The sequence below is a fragment of the Poecilia mexicana genome, unplaced genomic scaffold, assembly GCF_051168715.1.
Source record: "Poecilia mexicana isolate PSO_F unplaced genomic scaffold, ASM5116871v1 scaffold_6, whole genome shotgun sequence".
In the NCBI taxonomy this organism is placed as follows: domain Eukaryota; kingdom Metazoa; phylum Chordata; class Actinopteri; order Cyprinodontiformes; family Poeciliidae; genus Poecilia; species Poecilia mexicana.
Window position 1 is genome coordinate 29,914,442 of NW_028263375.1, and position 15,866 is coordinate 29,930,307.

The 15,866-nt window shown below is 41.3% G+C and overlaps 1 protein-coding gene across 1 annotated transcript in view; it reads right to left on the reverse strand.

The window, feature by feature from the left end:
• LOC106920738 (copine-8-like) overlaps window positions 1-15,866 on the reverse strand; it is a 91,083-nt gene that overhangs the window by 21,523 nt on the left and 53,694 nt on the right. Inside the window, exons 7-13 of the mRNA XM_088006566.1 lie at window positions 15,302-15,365; window positions 13,259-13,362; window positions 12,502-12,606; window positions 12,036-12,077; window positions 8,788-8,863; window positions 3,159-3,215; window positions 232-293 (exon numbers count right to left, since the gene is read on the reverse strand). Of these exons, the coding sequence (XP_087862692.1) occupies window positions 232-293; window positions 3,159-3,215; window positions 8,788-8,863; window positions 12,036-12,077; window positions 12,502-12,606; window positions 13,259-13,362; window positions 15,302-15,365 (510 nt within the window). The remainder of the gene's footprint in view (window positions 1-231; window positions 294-3,158; window positions 3,216-8,787; window positions 8,864-12,035; window positions 12,078-12,501; window positions 12,607-13,258; window positions 13,363-15,301; window positions 15,366-15,866) is intronic.

Sequence of the window (15,866 nt, forward strand, 5' to 3'; positions counted from 1 at the left end):
TATGCCGCGGCATGTTTTCAAAGCATGCGGCAGAGAGCAATTAAAGCAGCAGGTTATCGGCAGCTGTCTGTCTTAATGTTGGAGCCGGGAGATAACGCCGCCGCCGGTAATCTGCCCGGCTGAGCCGCTGCAGAGTCTACACTAATAACTGCGAGTGACACAAGATTTAATGATGAGAGCATCGCTGCTGCCTAATCCTGTACGACTTCATACCAGTTAGTGGGAACTTACCCGCCTCTGATGTAGTCCAGGAAGGACAGCTCAGTGTCCACCAGGCAGGACAGGAGGGTCACCTGCCAGTCAGAAGAGCAGGGCAGTAAGACAGGAAGTCTCACTTCATTTGTATGACACGTTTCAACAACAACAAAGAAGTGCTTCACATGGTGAAACCATAAAGAAACATTGTAAACACAGTTATGAAAACCAGCAACAGCCATTAGAGTTTGTCAAGTCATTGTCAAAATCAGGTGGTAGAAGGCTGTATTTGTAACTGTCTTTATGTGACTCTGAAAGATCAGGCATATAAAGCTAATTTTAGCATTTCAAAGATAAAGACTTTTTTTAGATTTTGATCTCTCTTCTCTTTAATTTAAACAATAATTACGGTAAATGATCACAGAAGCTCTACGTTCTGGACTGTCATTGATTTCATATTGCTGTTCCAGTCAAATTGTTTGTCCATGTGGTGAGGATATGAAAACTCACTGTCAACATAGATACTGTTAAAAAGCCTGATCAAACAGATGTTTTAGGTAGATTTGGGCCTTTACTAATTGCTTTCTCACCACTCCAGTGGATCAAAGTGGAAGCGTGTTTACAAGTTGTGGCGCCAAAGTGGAGCTCTGTAATTCTGTATAAATAAAGCTAATAAGCGAGAAACAGATGCAGGGAGTTTCTCTTTTTAAGATTTTATTTTCTGGCAAGATACACCAGTAAACAACCTAAAGTATTCCCATCAATTTTTAGCAGTGTTAATACCACACAGCTATTCATTACGACATTATCAATCTGTCCAGTTGTTTTTGACTTTTTACCAGATTCTTCCCTCCCTCACTTCCTGTTTAGATTAAATAAAATCCTGGTTTGCATCAAATTTCCTCAAATTAAATGCTGACAAAACAGAGTTTCTACTCACTGGCACTAATTCTACTCTATTTAAAGTCAACAACTTTCCCGTCACACTTGACAGTTCTCTGGTCTCTCCAACCCCTCAAGTTAAAAGTCTGGGTGTCATTCTTGACAGTAGTCTCTCTTTTCACTCTCATATTATCCGGTCTGCACACTTCCGCTTCCGTAATATTAACTAACTTCGTCCATCCCTCTCCCTGCACTCTACTTCCATCCTGGTCCACTGCTGGTCATTTCTCTAATTGGTTTCTGTAATTCTCTCTTGATTGGTTTGCCTCGTAAATCTATCCATAAACTTCAACTGGTTTAATACTCTGCTGCTTGCATCATTACCAAAACGGCCTCATTTCATCACATCACTCCAATTTTACAACAACTTCACTGACTTCCTGTCTCTTTAAGAATTCAATTTAAAATCCTGTTGTTTACATTCTAGGCAATCCACAACCTCCCCCCCTCCTTATCTGGTATGAAAGTATGAAATGGCAAAAGATTACAACCAAGAGAATACTATATTATTTTTTATACTGTCACCTTTGAATAAAGGCAATTGTTTGTATTGTCATTATCTTTCAATTAGTCTCTTAAATTCATACTTACATGTTTTGATCTGCAGATTAGCGATGAGTTACCAAATTTTAATACATTTTAATAAAGGGACTCTTTCAGTGAACTGAATATGCAGAGACACAACGAGGTGTAACCCTAATGACTGAGGTACACCATGCTGAACAATTCACTTCAGTTTTAATTACTAATTAGTGTTGATTGGTATATTAGTCAATAATTAAAATGCTGTTAGCTGCAGGCCATTTACAAGTGTGGCTACAAGGGAGTTATATGCACAACAAATGACTTCATTTGCTTTTTTCTCCATTTGAGATTTCCATAAGCTAAGTCTTCTTTCTCTCTCTCTTTCAATGAGTGTGTTGACATTTTTCACCATATAAGGCTGTGTTTTTGTAAAAAAAAATCTGATTCACATATGAGGTTAGAAGTTATTTTTGTTTTGTAATGAAGCTATACCATTATTATGTCAGTTCATATTTTGGAATATATAACCTTCAGAAAAATTATAGATGCATCAAAAAAACTGCTGATGACTAGAAGGTAATGATTTCCATAGACAAATATAAGGAAAAATTTACCAAAATAGAGCATGAACTATGTAATATGACCGATAGCTGGCTGGGTAGCTAGCTAGATACCCAGCTAACAAGATAGCTAGAGAGATTGATTTTAATACTGAATCTTTCACCAATAAGTGATTGCACCACACAAAGCACAAATTATTACTGATATAAATTTGTTATAAAAGTATTACTGATTGCATTTTAAAAATTAGGTAACTTTATGTTATTAAAGGTAAAGTTTAAACAGTAATGATTTCCTGGTTAATGTCAAGTTGTCATAACAAAGACATTTTGAATAATGTCAACTTTGTATTAAAAGTGTCATAATTTACCGAATGACGCTTTATGACAACAGTCATAAATATTCATGAAGGCTTATTGATGTTCATGACAGGTGTTATGTCATGTTAATGAAAGTGTCATATCAGTCTTATTCAACCCCCTTCAAATAAAGTGTTACCCAACACTCTTCAGTGTGGATCCCTTTACTGAGTGAAGAAGACTAAAAGTTAGCCATAGACATTGATACTGTTGTTTTTGTACCACGAATTGCACTAACTATGGTAATCCCAAATGTAAGATTGCTAATGACTGTTTCATTTGTAAAAAATAAATAAATAAATAAAACAATTCATTTTTAAAAATAGTAAAATATTGTTCAGTCATTGCTCTTTTACACAGCTCATTAACATATTGAATTAATGTCACAGCAGGCAGACTAACATAACATAACATAATCTCAATGTTTTTCTTAGCAACAAAATTGGGTAAAAGTTTTAGCATCTCTAATTAACATCATAGAGTATATCATAGTATATTGTTATCTCTACAGTAATATTTTCACATGTATTTTTGACATACTGATTGGCGGTTGTTTGTCAAACAGTTTCCACTCACCGTTCCTGAGTTTTGGTACTTCTTCTTCTTCTTCCCTTTCTTTTTTGGATTTAGCACCTGTGGAGACATAAGCTTGTTTTTAAAGCCTGAAACAAAATTGTTGAGTCTTAATGGTTCTGCAGCAGTCAAAGTTCGAGTGACTCCTGGCCCCTCAAGTTTTAATTAACCCAGACTATTTAGCAAAGCTGAACTAAATGCCTTTTTAATAAGCATTACCATAGACAATCTCTATCCCCACATTAAAGGCAAAGTAATTACTGAATTTACTTTAGTCTCCTTCCACCCCCCCCTCCTTTACAAATTCTTTTTCCACAGGCCTCAGGATGCTGCTCCCAAAAGAACCCAGATAAAACAGCATCACACAAGGGGCATATATTTGAACAAGCTCACATTTAATATCAGGTTTTACTCTATCTATATAGTCCCAGAAAGAGAGAGAGAGAGAGACAGAGAAAAAAAGAACTGTGAAAAGTGAAAAAAACTGATGGCATATAACTTGACGCATATATAAAAAAAAGGCAGCCCTACTCTTCTGTCTCTATACTAAAATGATGGAGGTTGTTCTTCCTAAGCAGCTTTACTGAGTCTTAGTCTCCAGTGGTTTATGCTTTAGCAGAGCTAATGGAACAGTTAGGTAAACGCTCGAGGACATGAGGAAGGCTCAGAAGTCTGACTTCAGTAATTCAACAGATTATAATAAGGAAATAAAAAACGGCCTTTCTGTTGCCCAGACTCACATTAAAATGATTCTATTAGGCTATAAAAGTACATATGTGTCATGAGGTGGGGGTGTTGGTGGTGAGGAGAGACGCTGAGACCCAGGTATTGGTGATGATGAAGATTTAATGATGATAAAGCAAACAAACAGTCCAAGGCAGGCAGCACGGCAGGAACAAGCACACAGCTAAATACCGGTAGCAACTGTCAAACGGACCAGACGGAACAAACACAAACCAGGACTTAACAGTTCTACTGGAGTGACGAACTACGACAAGGACCCAACGAGGAACACAGACAACAGGAGGGTTTAAATACACACGGGGTAATCAAGGGAATGAGACACACCTGGGGAGCAATCAACGGGGAGGACAGGACAGAGACTCACAGGGAAACAGGACTGAACACAGAAAACTCAAATATAAACACACAAAAACACGGATCTTGACAGTACCCCCCCCTCAAGGGCGGATACCAGACGCCCACAAAAACAGAAAAGTCCAAAAACACAAAACAACCCAACAGGGTGGGTGGAGGGGCGACGGAAGGAGGGCAAGAGTCCATAGAAAAAACAGTCCAACAAAAAACAACCCAACGGGGTGGGCGGAGGGGCGACGGAAGGGGCCAGAGTCCAGAAACAAAAATTAATCCACACAGGAACTGAAAACACAGGAAAAACAGTCCGGGGGCGCCCACGGCACAGGAGGTGGAGACGTAGAGGGGGGTCCGGCGGGCGGCGTCTCCGGCGCAGGAAACGGAGACGTAGAGGCGGGTCCGGCGGGCGGCGTCTCTGGCGCGGAAAGCCGAGACGTGGAGGCGGGTCCGGCGGTCTCCTCCGCCGGCGCGGGAAGCAGAGACGTGGAGGCGGATCCGGCGGGCGTCGCCGGCGCAGGAAGCGGAGTCCCGGAGGCGGGTCCGGCGGGCGTCGCCGGCGCAGGAAGCGGAGTCCCGGAGGCGGGTCCGGCGGGCGTCGCCGGCGCAGGAACCGGAGTCGTGGAGCCGGGTCCGGCGGTCTCTTCCGCCGGCGCAGGAAGCAGAGACGTGGAGCCGGGTCCGGCGGTCGTTCCCGCCACCGCAGCAGGAGGCCCTCGGGCCCGTGGGGCCGGCTGGAGGCCCTAGAAGGCCGGCAGAGGGGCCAGCCGGCAGGAGGCTCGGACGGAGCTGGCTCGAGGAGCTCGGGAAGCTCGGGGTGCTGCGCACCGGCAGCGGGCTGCGCACATGCAGACTCAGGAAACTCGGGGGGAGCAGACTCAGGAAACTCGGGGGGAGCAGACTCAGGAAACTCGGGGGGAGCAGACTCAGGAAACTCGGGGGGAGCAGACTCAGGAAACTCGGGGGGAGCAGACTCGGGGAGCTCGGGCGGCTGCGCTCCGGCAGCAGACTCAAGGAGCTCGGGCGGCTGCGCTCCGGCAGCAGGCTCGGGGAGCTCGGGCGGCTGCGCTCCGGCAGCAGGCTCGGGGAGCTCGGGCGGCTGCGCTCCGGCAGCAGGCTCGGGGAGCTCGGGCGGCTGCGCTCCGGCAGCAGGCTCGGGGAGCTCGGGCGGCTGCGCTCCGGCAGCAGGCTCGGGGAGCTTGGGCGGCTGCGCTCCGGCAGCAGGCTCGGGGAGCTCGGGCGGCTGCGCTCCGGCAGCAGGCTCGAGGAACTCGGGAAGCTCGGGGGGCTGCTCGTCAGCAGCGAGCTCGAGGAACTCGGGAAGCTCGGGGGGCTGCTCGTCAGCAGCGAGCTCGAGGAACTCGGGAAGCTCGGGGGGCTGCTCGTCAGCAGCGGGCTCGAGGAACTCAGGAAGCTCGGACGGCTGCTCGTCAGCAGCGGGCTCGGGGAACTCAGGAACTGGCGGCTGCTCGTCAGCAGCGGGCTCGGGAAACTCAGGAACAGACGGCTGCTCGTCAGCAGCGGGCTCGGGGAGCCCGGGGGAAGGCCATGCCACTAACCGTGCCGCCTGTCGTCCCGGGGCTAGTCTGGCCGCCTGAAACCCCATCACCATGGGAACTGGTGACGGGCGGACGGAGGCGGCTGGAGACGGGCGGACGGAGGCGGCTGGAGACGGGCGGACGGGCTTGGGAGGTAGAGGGGCGCCCGCCATGACGGCCAGAGTTGTCTGGCGTTCCCACTCTGCCTCCAACAGGAGCTTCTCCAGTCCCAGATGCGGCAGTCGTGGGACCCAATACTCCAGCTCGAAAACTAACCGGGAGACCAAACCCAGCCGACGAAAAGCAGAGTTCGGCTCGGCCATAGCCTTCCCAAACTCCTTCAATGTCTCTTGGAGGGAAGCGACATCTCTATTACTGGACGGGTCCATAGTATAGCGATCCTCACCGGTTGTGGTCGGGTCCTTCTGTCATGAGGTGGGGGTGTTGGTGGTGAGGAGAGACGCTGAGACCCAGGTATTGGTGATGATGAAGATTTAATGATGATAAAGCAAACAAACAGTCCAAGGCAGGCAGCACGGCAGGAACAAGCACACAGCTAAATACCGGTAGCAACTGTCAAACGGACCAGACGGAACAAACACAAACCAGGACTTAACAGTTCTACTGGAGTGACGAACTACGACAAGGACCCGACGAGGAACACAGACAACAGGAGGGTTTAAATACACACGGGGTAATCAAGGGAATGAGACACACCTGGGGAGCAATCAACGGGGAGGACAGGACAGAGACTCACAGGGAAACAGGACTGAACACAGAAAACTCAAATATAAACACACAAAAACACGGATCTTGACAATATGTACATAAAAGTCAGAGCATTTTGTTCACGTAATTCTGAACAAATGGACACATTATCAAAGGTCATCCATCTACTGGACCAGTTTTAGTGATATATGATCCAGCCTACAGTAAAAGAGAAAGGAGTGTGTCTATACCACAAAAACAGATCATGAACTGTAAAATGTGACCACCAGCTAGCCAGCTAGCCAGCTGGCTATCTAGCTTTATCGCTAGATAGAAAACTAGCGATAAAGCTAGCTTTCTAAAGCTAGCAAGACGGGTTTAATTTAACAACATATACATTTAAAGATTAAATAAAAAAAATACAGTATTAAAACCAAACAAAACCTTAACAATAAACCAGAGGGCGACCAATAAAGGACGTTTGATGAAGTATGTTGGGATATTTGAGTCTTAATGGAGAGAAGAACCAAAGACTACCTGTCAGAGCATTTTCTTTTAGTTTACTACTAAGAAAAGAAAGACAATAAGAAAAGTACTGAGGCAACACAATTAGGCAGTAATTAAATTGTATTTTCCAGAGACCACCAGCCTACTATTACACAACCTGGAATTGATAATATTCTCTATAGTCACTAACTTTTTTAATTGTTTAGAACATTTTCACTGATCTGTTGGTGATATCGTACAGAAGGCAAGACTGATACAACAGTCAAAATGGCGCACACCTTCTGAGACCAGTAAACAAAACGATTAAACAGAAACAAAGACTACTCAAAATCAAACCAAAAATCAAACCTTAACATCATGAGGACTTCACCTCTTTATTTTCAAAATGTGTAATTAACAGAAAATGGATTGAAAATATACAAATCTGACATTTCCTTTAGATGTTGCTCTTTAAAAAGCTATTATTTTTATGCATATTTTTAAAAATGTTTATACATCTAACTTGTTTCTTTAACCATGTTATTCAGAGGATAAAATCAAAGAAAAAAGACAATAAGCTAAAGTCAGCAGGGCTCCTTGAGCTTTTATGCTCAGACTGCTAATTAGTGAATAATTGCTCCTATATTTCTTCTTGTCAGCACAAGCAAAACAAAACTTTAGAGTGAGTTGTTTTTTAAACTACCCCTAATTAAACCTTTTTTAGTCTGGAAAAAAAGGTGCTGAATAAATTCACCCTGCTCACCGTGAGGGAGCAGATATATATTTTTTGCAAACCGAACAAAAGTGAGTCAGATGGAGCGTTTCATCTTATGCACTTACACAAAAACTTACACAATACATTTGGACTTTGTATTTCTTTGTTTGAGGAAGTGACATTAACCAACAGAGGTGATTTATTTATTTATTTTCAGAAAAGGAAAAGCAAGAGCTTTGTTTGCATTTACAGAGACGCATGTTGTTGGCCCTTGCTGTATTTTATTTTGTTGTGGTTGTTGGGCTTATATATACAGATACATGATAGATTGTATCATGTTGGTGATGCAGGGAGAAACGGCGACATAAAATTGGGCTGCTTTTGTTTGTTTTTTGTGTGTTATTTTACCTAAAAAAAAAAAAAAAAACATGTTGATGCAGAAAGCAGAAAAACAAGTACATGAAAAAAATCACTATAGGCAAGTCAGAATTTTACAAAAACCAGCGATCGTAATTGGTTACAATATCTCTAGCTGTACAGAGTGGAGCTGTAACTCAGCTTTTAGGCGTTAAATGTTCATATGCCCTTTTGGGTCAAAAATACTCTGACATTATGAGGCTCTACTGCGGAAACTATTCACAATGCACATGTTAGTGAAGGTTTCTTTCTGTAAAAAGCAAAGACAGAAATGGCCACCAGCATCGTTATTCAGAAGCCGTCGCTGTCAATCACGCGGGAGGAATTCATCTTTGTAGTAACTAAGAAAACAAAAGTTTGCAGCTGTGGCTTTGTCTGTTTGCGTTCACATGAAATATTTGGAAAAAGTGACTTTCAGTCCAACACTGAAAGTCACTGCAGAGTGCAGAGCTTTTATCATTGCACATGTAGCAGGCTTATTGGTGCATGCAAGTGTTTTATTTTATTTTATTTGATAAAGTGTTAGATAAAGTGCCTTCCAGTTCTTCCTTGTCTCTAATTGGAATTAGGTTGAGTGTGTGGTCATATCGAGGGACTGAATGAATTCCAATGTCTATGACAAAAGCCTGTATGTGTGTGTGTGTGCGTGTGTGTGTGTGTGTGTGAAGAATAGCACCTCATAGACATGGAACTGTGACTGGCTTCTGCACATTTCTCTGTAGCTGGTGCTGAACTCGCCGATGAAGTCATGTCTGTTAAAAAAAAAAACAGAGCAAAAATATGGTCATGTTTCACTCTAACTTCAAAATGTTCACACGGAAGAGGAGTAGGGCCACTAAAAAAAAAAAGAGTATGATTTTTTTCCCCTCAATATTTTTACTTTTGATCTCAGAGGATTAAAGTTAGAATTCTGAGGAAACGTAAACATTTTGAGAAAAAGTCAAAATTCAGAGGAAAAAAAGATTAAAGTCAGAATACTTTTTTTTTTCAGTGGCACTAATCGTCTTCCGTAGGATACAGGATCATAAAAAGATTAGAGAAGTAATCAGAAGTATCAGTGATAAGCTGTGTGGCCTCTGTCATCATGAGGCTAGTTGACAGTTTTTTTAATTTCATGGAGATAATGAAAGGTGTTTAAAATTAGAGTCAGGTGTTATTGGGAGCTCATCCAGTCAGATACTTTGTGTAAAAAGTATCTAGAAAGGCAGAAAATTATGTCTGAAAAAAATCTCTGCTTTGAAGGAAAACAATACAGTACACAATTATTGGCACCTCTTATGAAGATTTATATATGTCTTAAAATAAATGGTTGTTATGGAGACAATGAGATACCAACCTTTCTTTCACTTCTCAAACTGCGAGCTTGTAAGATTTATCTTTCTTTTTTTTACTTGTTTTACACTCCTGCTCACGGTGTGACGGTAAGATAAATACCAGTAAAGATCCACCTTTGTTTGCAGCAGCTCCAGTTTATTAATATTTTATTGCTCTGAATGTAATTATGGGAGTGTATTCTTTTAGATATTTAAACACGGTGGAGATTTTTTAAGGTTTCCCCTCTTACAAGGAGAGTCCTGTAGTTATTAGAGTAGGTTCACCTCAGCTGTAAAAGACACAATCTGAATAAAAATTTCAGGATGTATGATTTTTAATATGATTTGTATTTTATTTTATGAAACACATATTTGATCACCAACCATCCAGGAATGTTCTCTCTCCCTGTTAGTCCGTCTTTAAGGTCCTCCTATCCTCCCTCATTACCTCTATTAATTGCTCCAGTTTGAACTCATTACTTGTATGAAAACGTCTGTCCACACACTCAATTTATTAAACTCTAACTTCTCCACCACGGGGGAGACCAACAGGAACAAATCAGATCTGCACAAGGCAGGGAAGGGAATCATTAGAAGATGGAGAAAACTCAAGATGACTCTGACACCAGATAGTTTGGTAAACTTGGTTTGATTTTGGAACAGAATTGCAACATTTGTTACTTTTTCAGTAACAAAAGTAACATTTGTTACTTTTTCAACACACTATGCTGTGTCAAACAAACCAAACCCTTTTGAAAAATCTGTTCACACCCCTCGCCTGTGATGGCACTGTACCAAGAACGACAAGAACGTCAATAAAACCTTTGAAGACACCGAGTGCAACTTCCTTCCTCGCAAAATGTGAACAAAAGTGGAGTGGCGTCTGATTTTAGCGGTTTTAAGATTTATCTTTTTTGTCTTTGGCAAATGCACCAAGCAAAACAAACACTGTTCAACAGCAGCTGCATTTCCACTAACCATAAAATTGTGCAAATTGAAACTAAAAATAATACATTAGCTTAATGGAAAGATGCCAATTTTTTAAAAACTCACATTTACCAACAACTAACTCATGCCAGTTCTGCTTTTCGTTTAGAAAGAACTGAAAAAACCCAAATGCTTTTGAAGGGAACCGTTGTTAGAACATTAGAAACTGGTTAACTTCATGTTGGAGCAAAAAAAGACTCTAGAATATAAACTCCAGAGAGAACAAAACCCCAGTCATTATTATAAAAACAGAACTTCTCAGTATTATCTGAATGTTGTTGGTGAGTCAGTAACACAACCCAATAATGTGGACTTTATCGCTTTATGGCTCTAAAATGTCTGCACACCTTTGATAAAACGACAAATTTCAACAACATTCAATAAATTGACTGCAATAAATCATTACACTCTTTTCCACATGTGATATTTCAATCTGAAAACCAACATGTCTGTCAAAAGGAAAAATTAGAAGTGGTTTGATAAATGTGCAGCTCTAAACTAATATATTTTTAAAACGCCTTTTGATCCAGTTAAAGCACCAACTGCCTCTCAGCTCCAGGAAGCCTGGGATTCACTTTGAAGTTTCTGGAGGTTTTGATGCTGGGAGGTTTTTGCTCATTTTGCCTGGCTTTGAACCAAGTCTGCAGTTTATTTTGTAGTGTTAGGTTAACCTCTGAGAATGAAACTAAACGACTAAATCGACTTTCATCTGACATCATAGCCATGTTTCTGTCTGCAGCTTAGTGAATCAGTCGCTGTGTTTCCATTACAAATGTGCGCAAAACTTTGTCAATATTCCAGAATGTCGAAACAAGCAAAAAAAAACAAAAAAAAAAACAAAACACAATTTTGCAATTGTGTTGTTTCCATTAAATAAGAAATACAATTAAAATCACATATTAATACGTTTGTTCACGCAACAAATCATTAAAAAAAATATGCCACGCTGTGGTCCTCCTACCACTTCCTGTCATCTTCTTCTTTGTGGTTTCAATCAGTGGCAACATCCGGCTGTTGACCATGTGACTCATGTGATGTGAATAAAGTGTTTCCATTGCAGTTTTTGCAAAATAAAACCATCTCATTCTAGCACCAACATTTTTATGGAAAGAGTTTTGATGCAACGTGCCGTGTTTCCATCAAACAAATTCAGTGTTAAATTGCGCATTTAATGGAAATGCAGCTACTGAGTGACGAAGAATGCTGCAGAATTTAAAGCTGAAATGTTAAGGATTTAGTTTAATGTCTCTTTCTCTGGATGGCTCAACTTACATATTTTCTACCAATTAAGTTCATTGGGATTAAAAAAAAACAAACAAAAAAACCCACATATTTTAAAGAACACAAAAGGTGTCATTTTTCCAGAAATTAAGATTCATCTCTATGTATTTGAAAGTGCAAAAAAAAAGTCACCTTTAACACTAAACACGTGTTTCTTTTTCTCTATAAAACAAGAAGCTGTGTGATCTGTGACTGTAAGCCCCTCGTATTTCTTCAAGTAGATGTATTCAGCACAGTTTTTATTGGTGCGATGGAGCCAATAATGTCGGATGGATTTAATTAAATAATGGCATGCCAAAATGTAATAACACGTAGGTCATAACATAATAAAATAGACCCTCACCCTCCATCTCTGTCCCAGTCATAAACCTCCACCTTAATGCTCCTGCAGGGAGAAAGAAAAGGTAGAAAACAAATTCAACACTTAAGATTTATTATCAGTTCAAAGAGCTCACTGCTGGTCTGAGGAAGAGTTTATTATACAATGTAATTTTATTTCACTTTTATTCCTTTATCTTCCTTTAAAGAATGTCTCTATATTAACTTGAATTGGAACACACCTTAAGTTTCCTAACAGATTAGCTTTTTTCCGCAGCGCGTGTACATTAGGAACCCCGTCGTTGTGCTTTCCGACTTTTCCTCACGTTTCCTGAGATTTCATAAGCTAATTAATCTCTCTCTGTCGCCACGTATCACCACCGCGCCTGAATACTTCAGCAGTTCTAAAATTCGGAATCCTAAAGACGCTGCAATTATCTGTAAACAGTTGCTGAGGGCTTGCGGGGTTCCTGCTGTGGGCTGCGTTGTACCTGTCATAGTCTCCGTTGCACAGCGCCCTGACGGGAATTTTAAAAGCCTGCCACACCGGGTCCAGGGTATTCTTCACCACTTCTGTTTTGTGGCAGATGGTGTAGCTGTGAGACATATAGAAGTGTTAAGTTGACAAAAAAAGAAAAGAAAAACATAATAATAGCCCAGCAATGCATGCAGCTCTTTGTCAATAACTGTTGTTTTTTTTTGTCGCATCTAGACTGGCTCTTTGTTACCACGCTGTGCTGCTGTTATACCCTGCAGCGGGGCATTTAAGCCGCATCAGTACAAACCCAGCTGCTCTAAAGAGAACGTGTTAAGTGTGAGACGCTCAAGTCGACTTGAATAACAAGCATCTGCGGGGCAGGAAAAAACAAAGACCTCCGCACAAAGTTTTGCACTTAATTCCATCTTATCCATCACTCCCCTCTTTGTTTTCTTCTTGTCAACTCTGTCCTGTTTTATCGCCTCATCTACTGCCTCCTCGTGATGAAAGAAGGGGGGATCAGGGGGAAGAATGTCACATATACATCATCAAGCGTTACGTAACGTCGCAGAGACAAATCACTCTGCATAGGAGCTTTTGGAGCATGAAAACAGCCGCGCTCGGGCCTCCGTGTACATTAAAGTCATCTTTACGTGCCGGCTGTGTTTTTCTGTTGTTCACATGTGTCACATCGAGATGGCTGGATCTCTGAGTTCACCAAGTCGAGGAAAAACAAAAAAAAGGAAAAAAAAATGCCTTGAAGGACTTACGACCCGTCTTCGTTGCTGCGGTAAAACACGAGGAAAGGATCCGATTTGCCGAAGAAGTCCTTCTTATCCAACTTGTTGCCACAAAACTGAAGCATCACTGACTCCTAAACAGGAGAAATAGAAACACGTTACAGAGAACAACTAAAGATGAAAATATCCAGACACTGGTTAAAAAGTAAATATTTTCAAAGGGAACTAAATGAGGGACCCGAAACACAAAATAGAGCACATGGTGACATTAGATCATTGGGATGTGTTGACAACCTGCCAAAGCAGATGGCTTGTCATCTTGTCCACTGAGTTTGGCTTCACTCCAATATTACAAAACCATGTGATGGAAATATTATTATCAAACATTGCATTTCTCTTCATTCCTCTGTTCGTTAAAAACTTTCACCTCTTTTCTGACTTTTAATCTCATCGGTGGGCATCTACTGCAGTTAGACACCAGCAAGCGTCATGGCAACCAGAGGCCAAGAGAGACTTTGTCCATTGTCCTACGTGGCCAAATATTCCCACCACAATGTACTTTAACCTGCCCATTTCTAAAATGATGACGTAGTTGATAGTCTGTCATTTTTTTAAGTAACATTCAGTCTGAACAAGCTTCACAGAAAACCCACATCATGCCATCACATGTCAAACAGATGAATACATGAAACTTTTTCCCCAAAGTGATAAAAACAACAGACTGTGGTAGTATTTGCATAGAAACAATGAAATTCATCGATTGCACTTAAATTAGGAATGATTGGCCTGCTGTGGCCTGAACGCACAGCACGCCCAACTTCCACCTGGTCTGCATGGACCTGAATTCCTCACCTGCTTGTGTGCAATCAAATGTCTAAAGTTGTCATGAGGTTTTGAACTTTTGTCTCCGACAGATGTCTTCTCATGGAAGTTTTGATGTTGATCTGGAGGTTCAATTTGCGTTCTGCTGCCACAATGGAAACCCGGGATCACAAGCACCACTTTGGCAAAAGTTTTGAAATCAGGGAACATTTTTCCAACTGAAGTGATCAAAAGTTGGCAAGACTCTCTGAATGAGAGGACAGGGCTTCAGCTAGTGGAATCCCTTATAGCTTGCACTTCTTCTACACCAGTATAATTCATAACACCTCCCGGATAGCGAGATACATTGAGTACGAAACGATGCTCAGATGCTCAGATGCTCTGATGGGAATCTTTTTTTTTTTTTTGACTGGTTTAGTTACCGGGACTCTGTAAAGTAAACTTGAAAATGTCTGCATGTTTGCACCTAGTGGTCAGGAGTGTGAAATGCCAGATTCACTGTTTTAAAGGGGAAGTATTATGGACTTTCCAGGCACACAGTACCATTTTATTTCACAATTAGGTTACTATGTTACCTTCAGTTGTTATGAAGATGCTATAAATATCAAATATGACTTAAAAGAAAATTGGCTTTGCAATTTAATGGCATGAAATTGGGCCTCTGTCTCTTTAAGAAACTTTTTGAAATTCTACCTTTGGGCAGCCATCTTCTCTATTAACTCTTTTTTTTTTTTTTAAATGGTCAACAATAAAAAAAAATTATCTGGTTAACACAAGCCCAATAACCAACCAAAATTACATTCCAGTCCTTTGCAAGAATGACATTTTTCACATTTAAAGTGTGATGAGACATAATTTATAGGTTAGATTCCTTCTGTTCCAATCCCACTCTGTGAAACAGGCTCTTTAACTTGGCTCGATGAACCAGTTTCTTCTGTAGAGAGAGAAGATTTTACCCGATGTTGTTTACGTTTCAAACTCATTTTCTTTATAGACGACTGCTGTGAAACCGTTGACCTGGTAACAACTCATCCACAACCTGATCCAAAGTATTCAGATTCATCCCCAGCAGAAGCCAAATCCATAAGAAGTTGTTTGTGAAAATTGTTTGATAGTCCTGACAGCATCTCACTGTAAGCCAATTAAGACTTTTTGGTTTAGAAGAGAAAAGAACAGGCCGGCTGAGAGAGAGATGAGAGCGAGGGCGGGCGGGGGACGGGAGACGACAGCGGCTTAAAGTCTGACTCTTACCCGGCAGTTGCTCAGCTCCTCTGCTCTAATGATGATGGTGCCACATTTCTTTCCTGGAATTCCACTGGAGAAAACAGAAAAAAAATAAAAAAATAAAAATATAATGTGATAACTGTACGGCTGTTACTGCATGATGCACAATAATAGCCCCGCAAACACAAATACTGCTCCTAAAGATTCTTCTCCCGGACACCAGTCATAAAGAAGTGTGATTTGTATCACTAAGGTGCACACAGTAACGCCACTTAATCATATTTTCAAATGTATATTTATTACAATTGGACAGACAGTGGAGAGAATAGTAAAACTAACAACCTCGACAATATGGACAGCTTTTTTCTTTTTTTTAAAAAAACATGATCAATTTGAAATTTATTGACAATAAACCAATATTTTTATCATAAGAAATGTATCGCGATAAATGATACGATACCATTAAAGCCCATTCATGACGACATCACTATCAGCAGCCAATCATGACCAGCAACAAGAAATGAATGGGATCCGACGTTTTCGAGATATGACATACAACCTTCAGCACCATATTTATACAGACATATTCAAT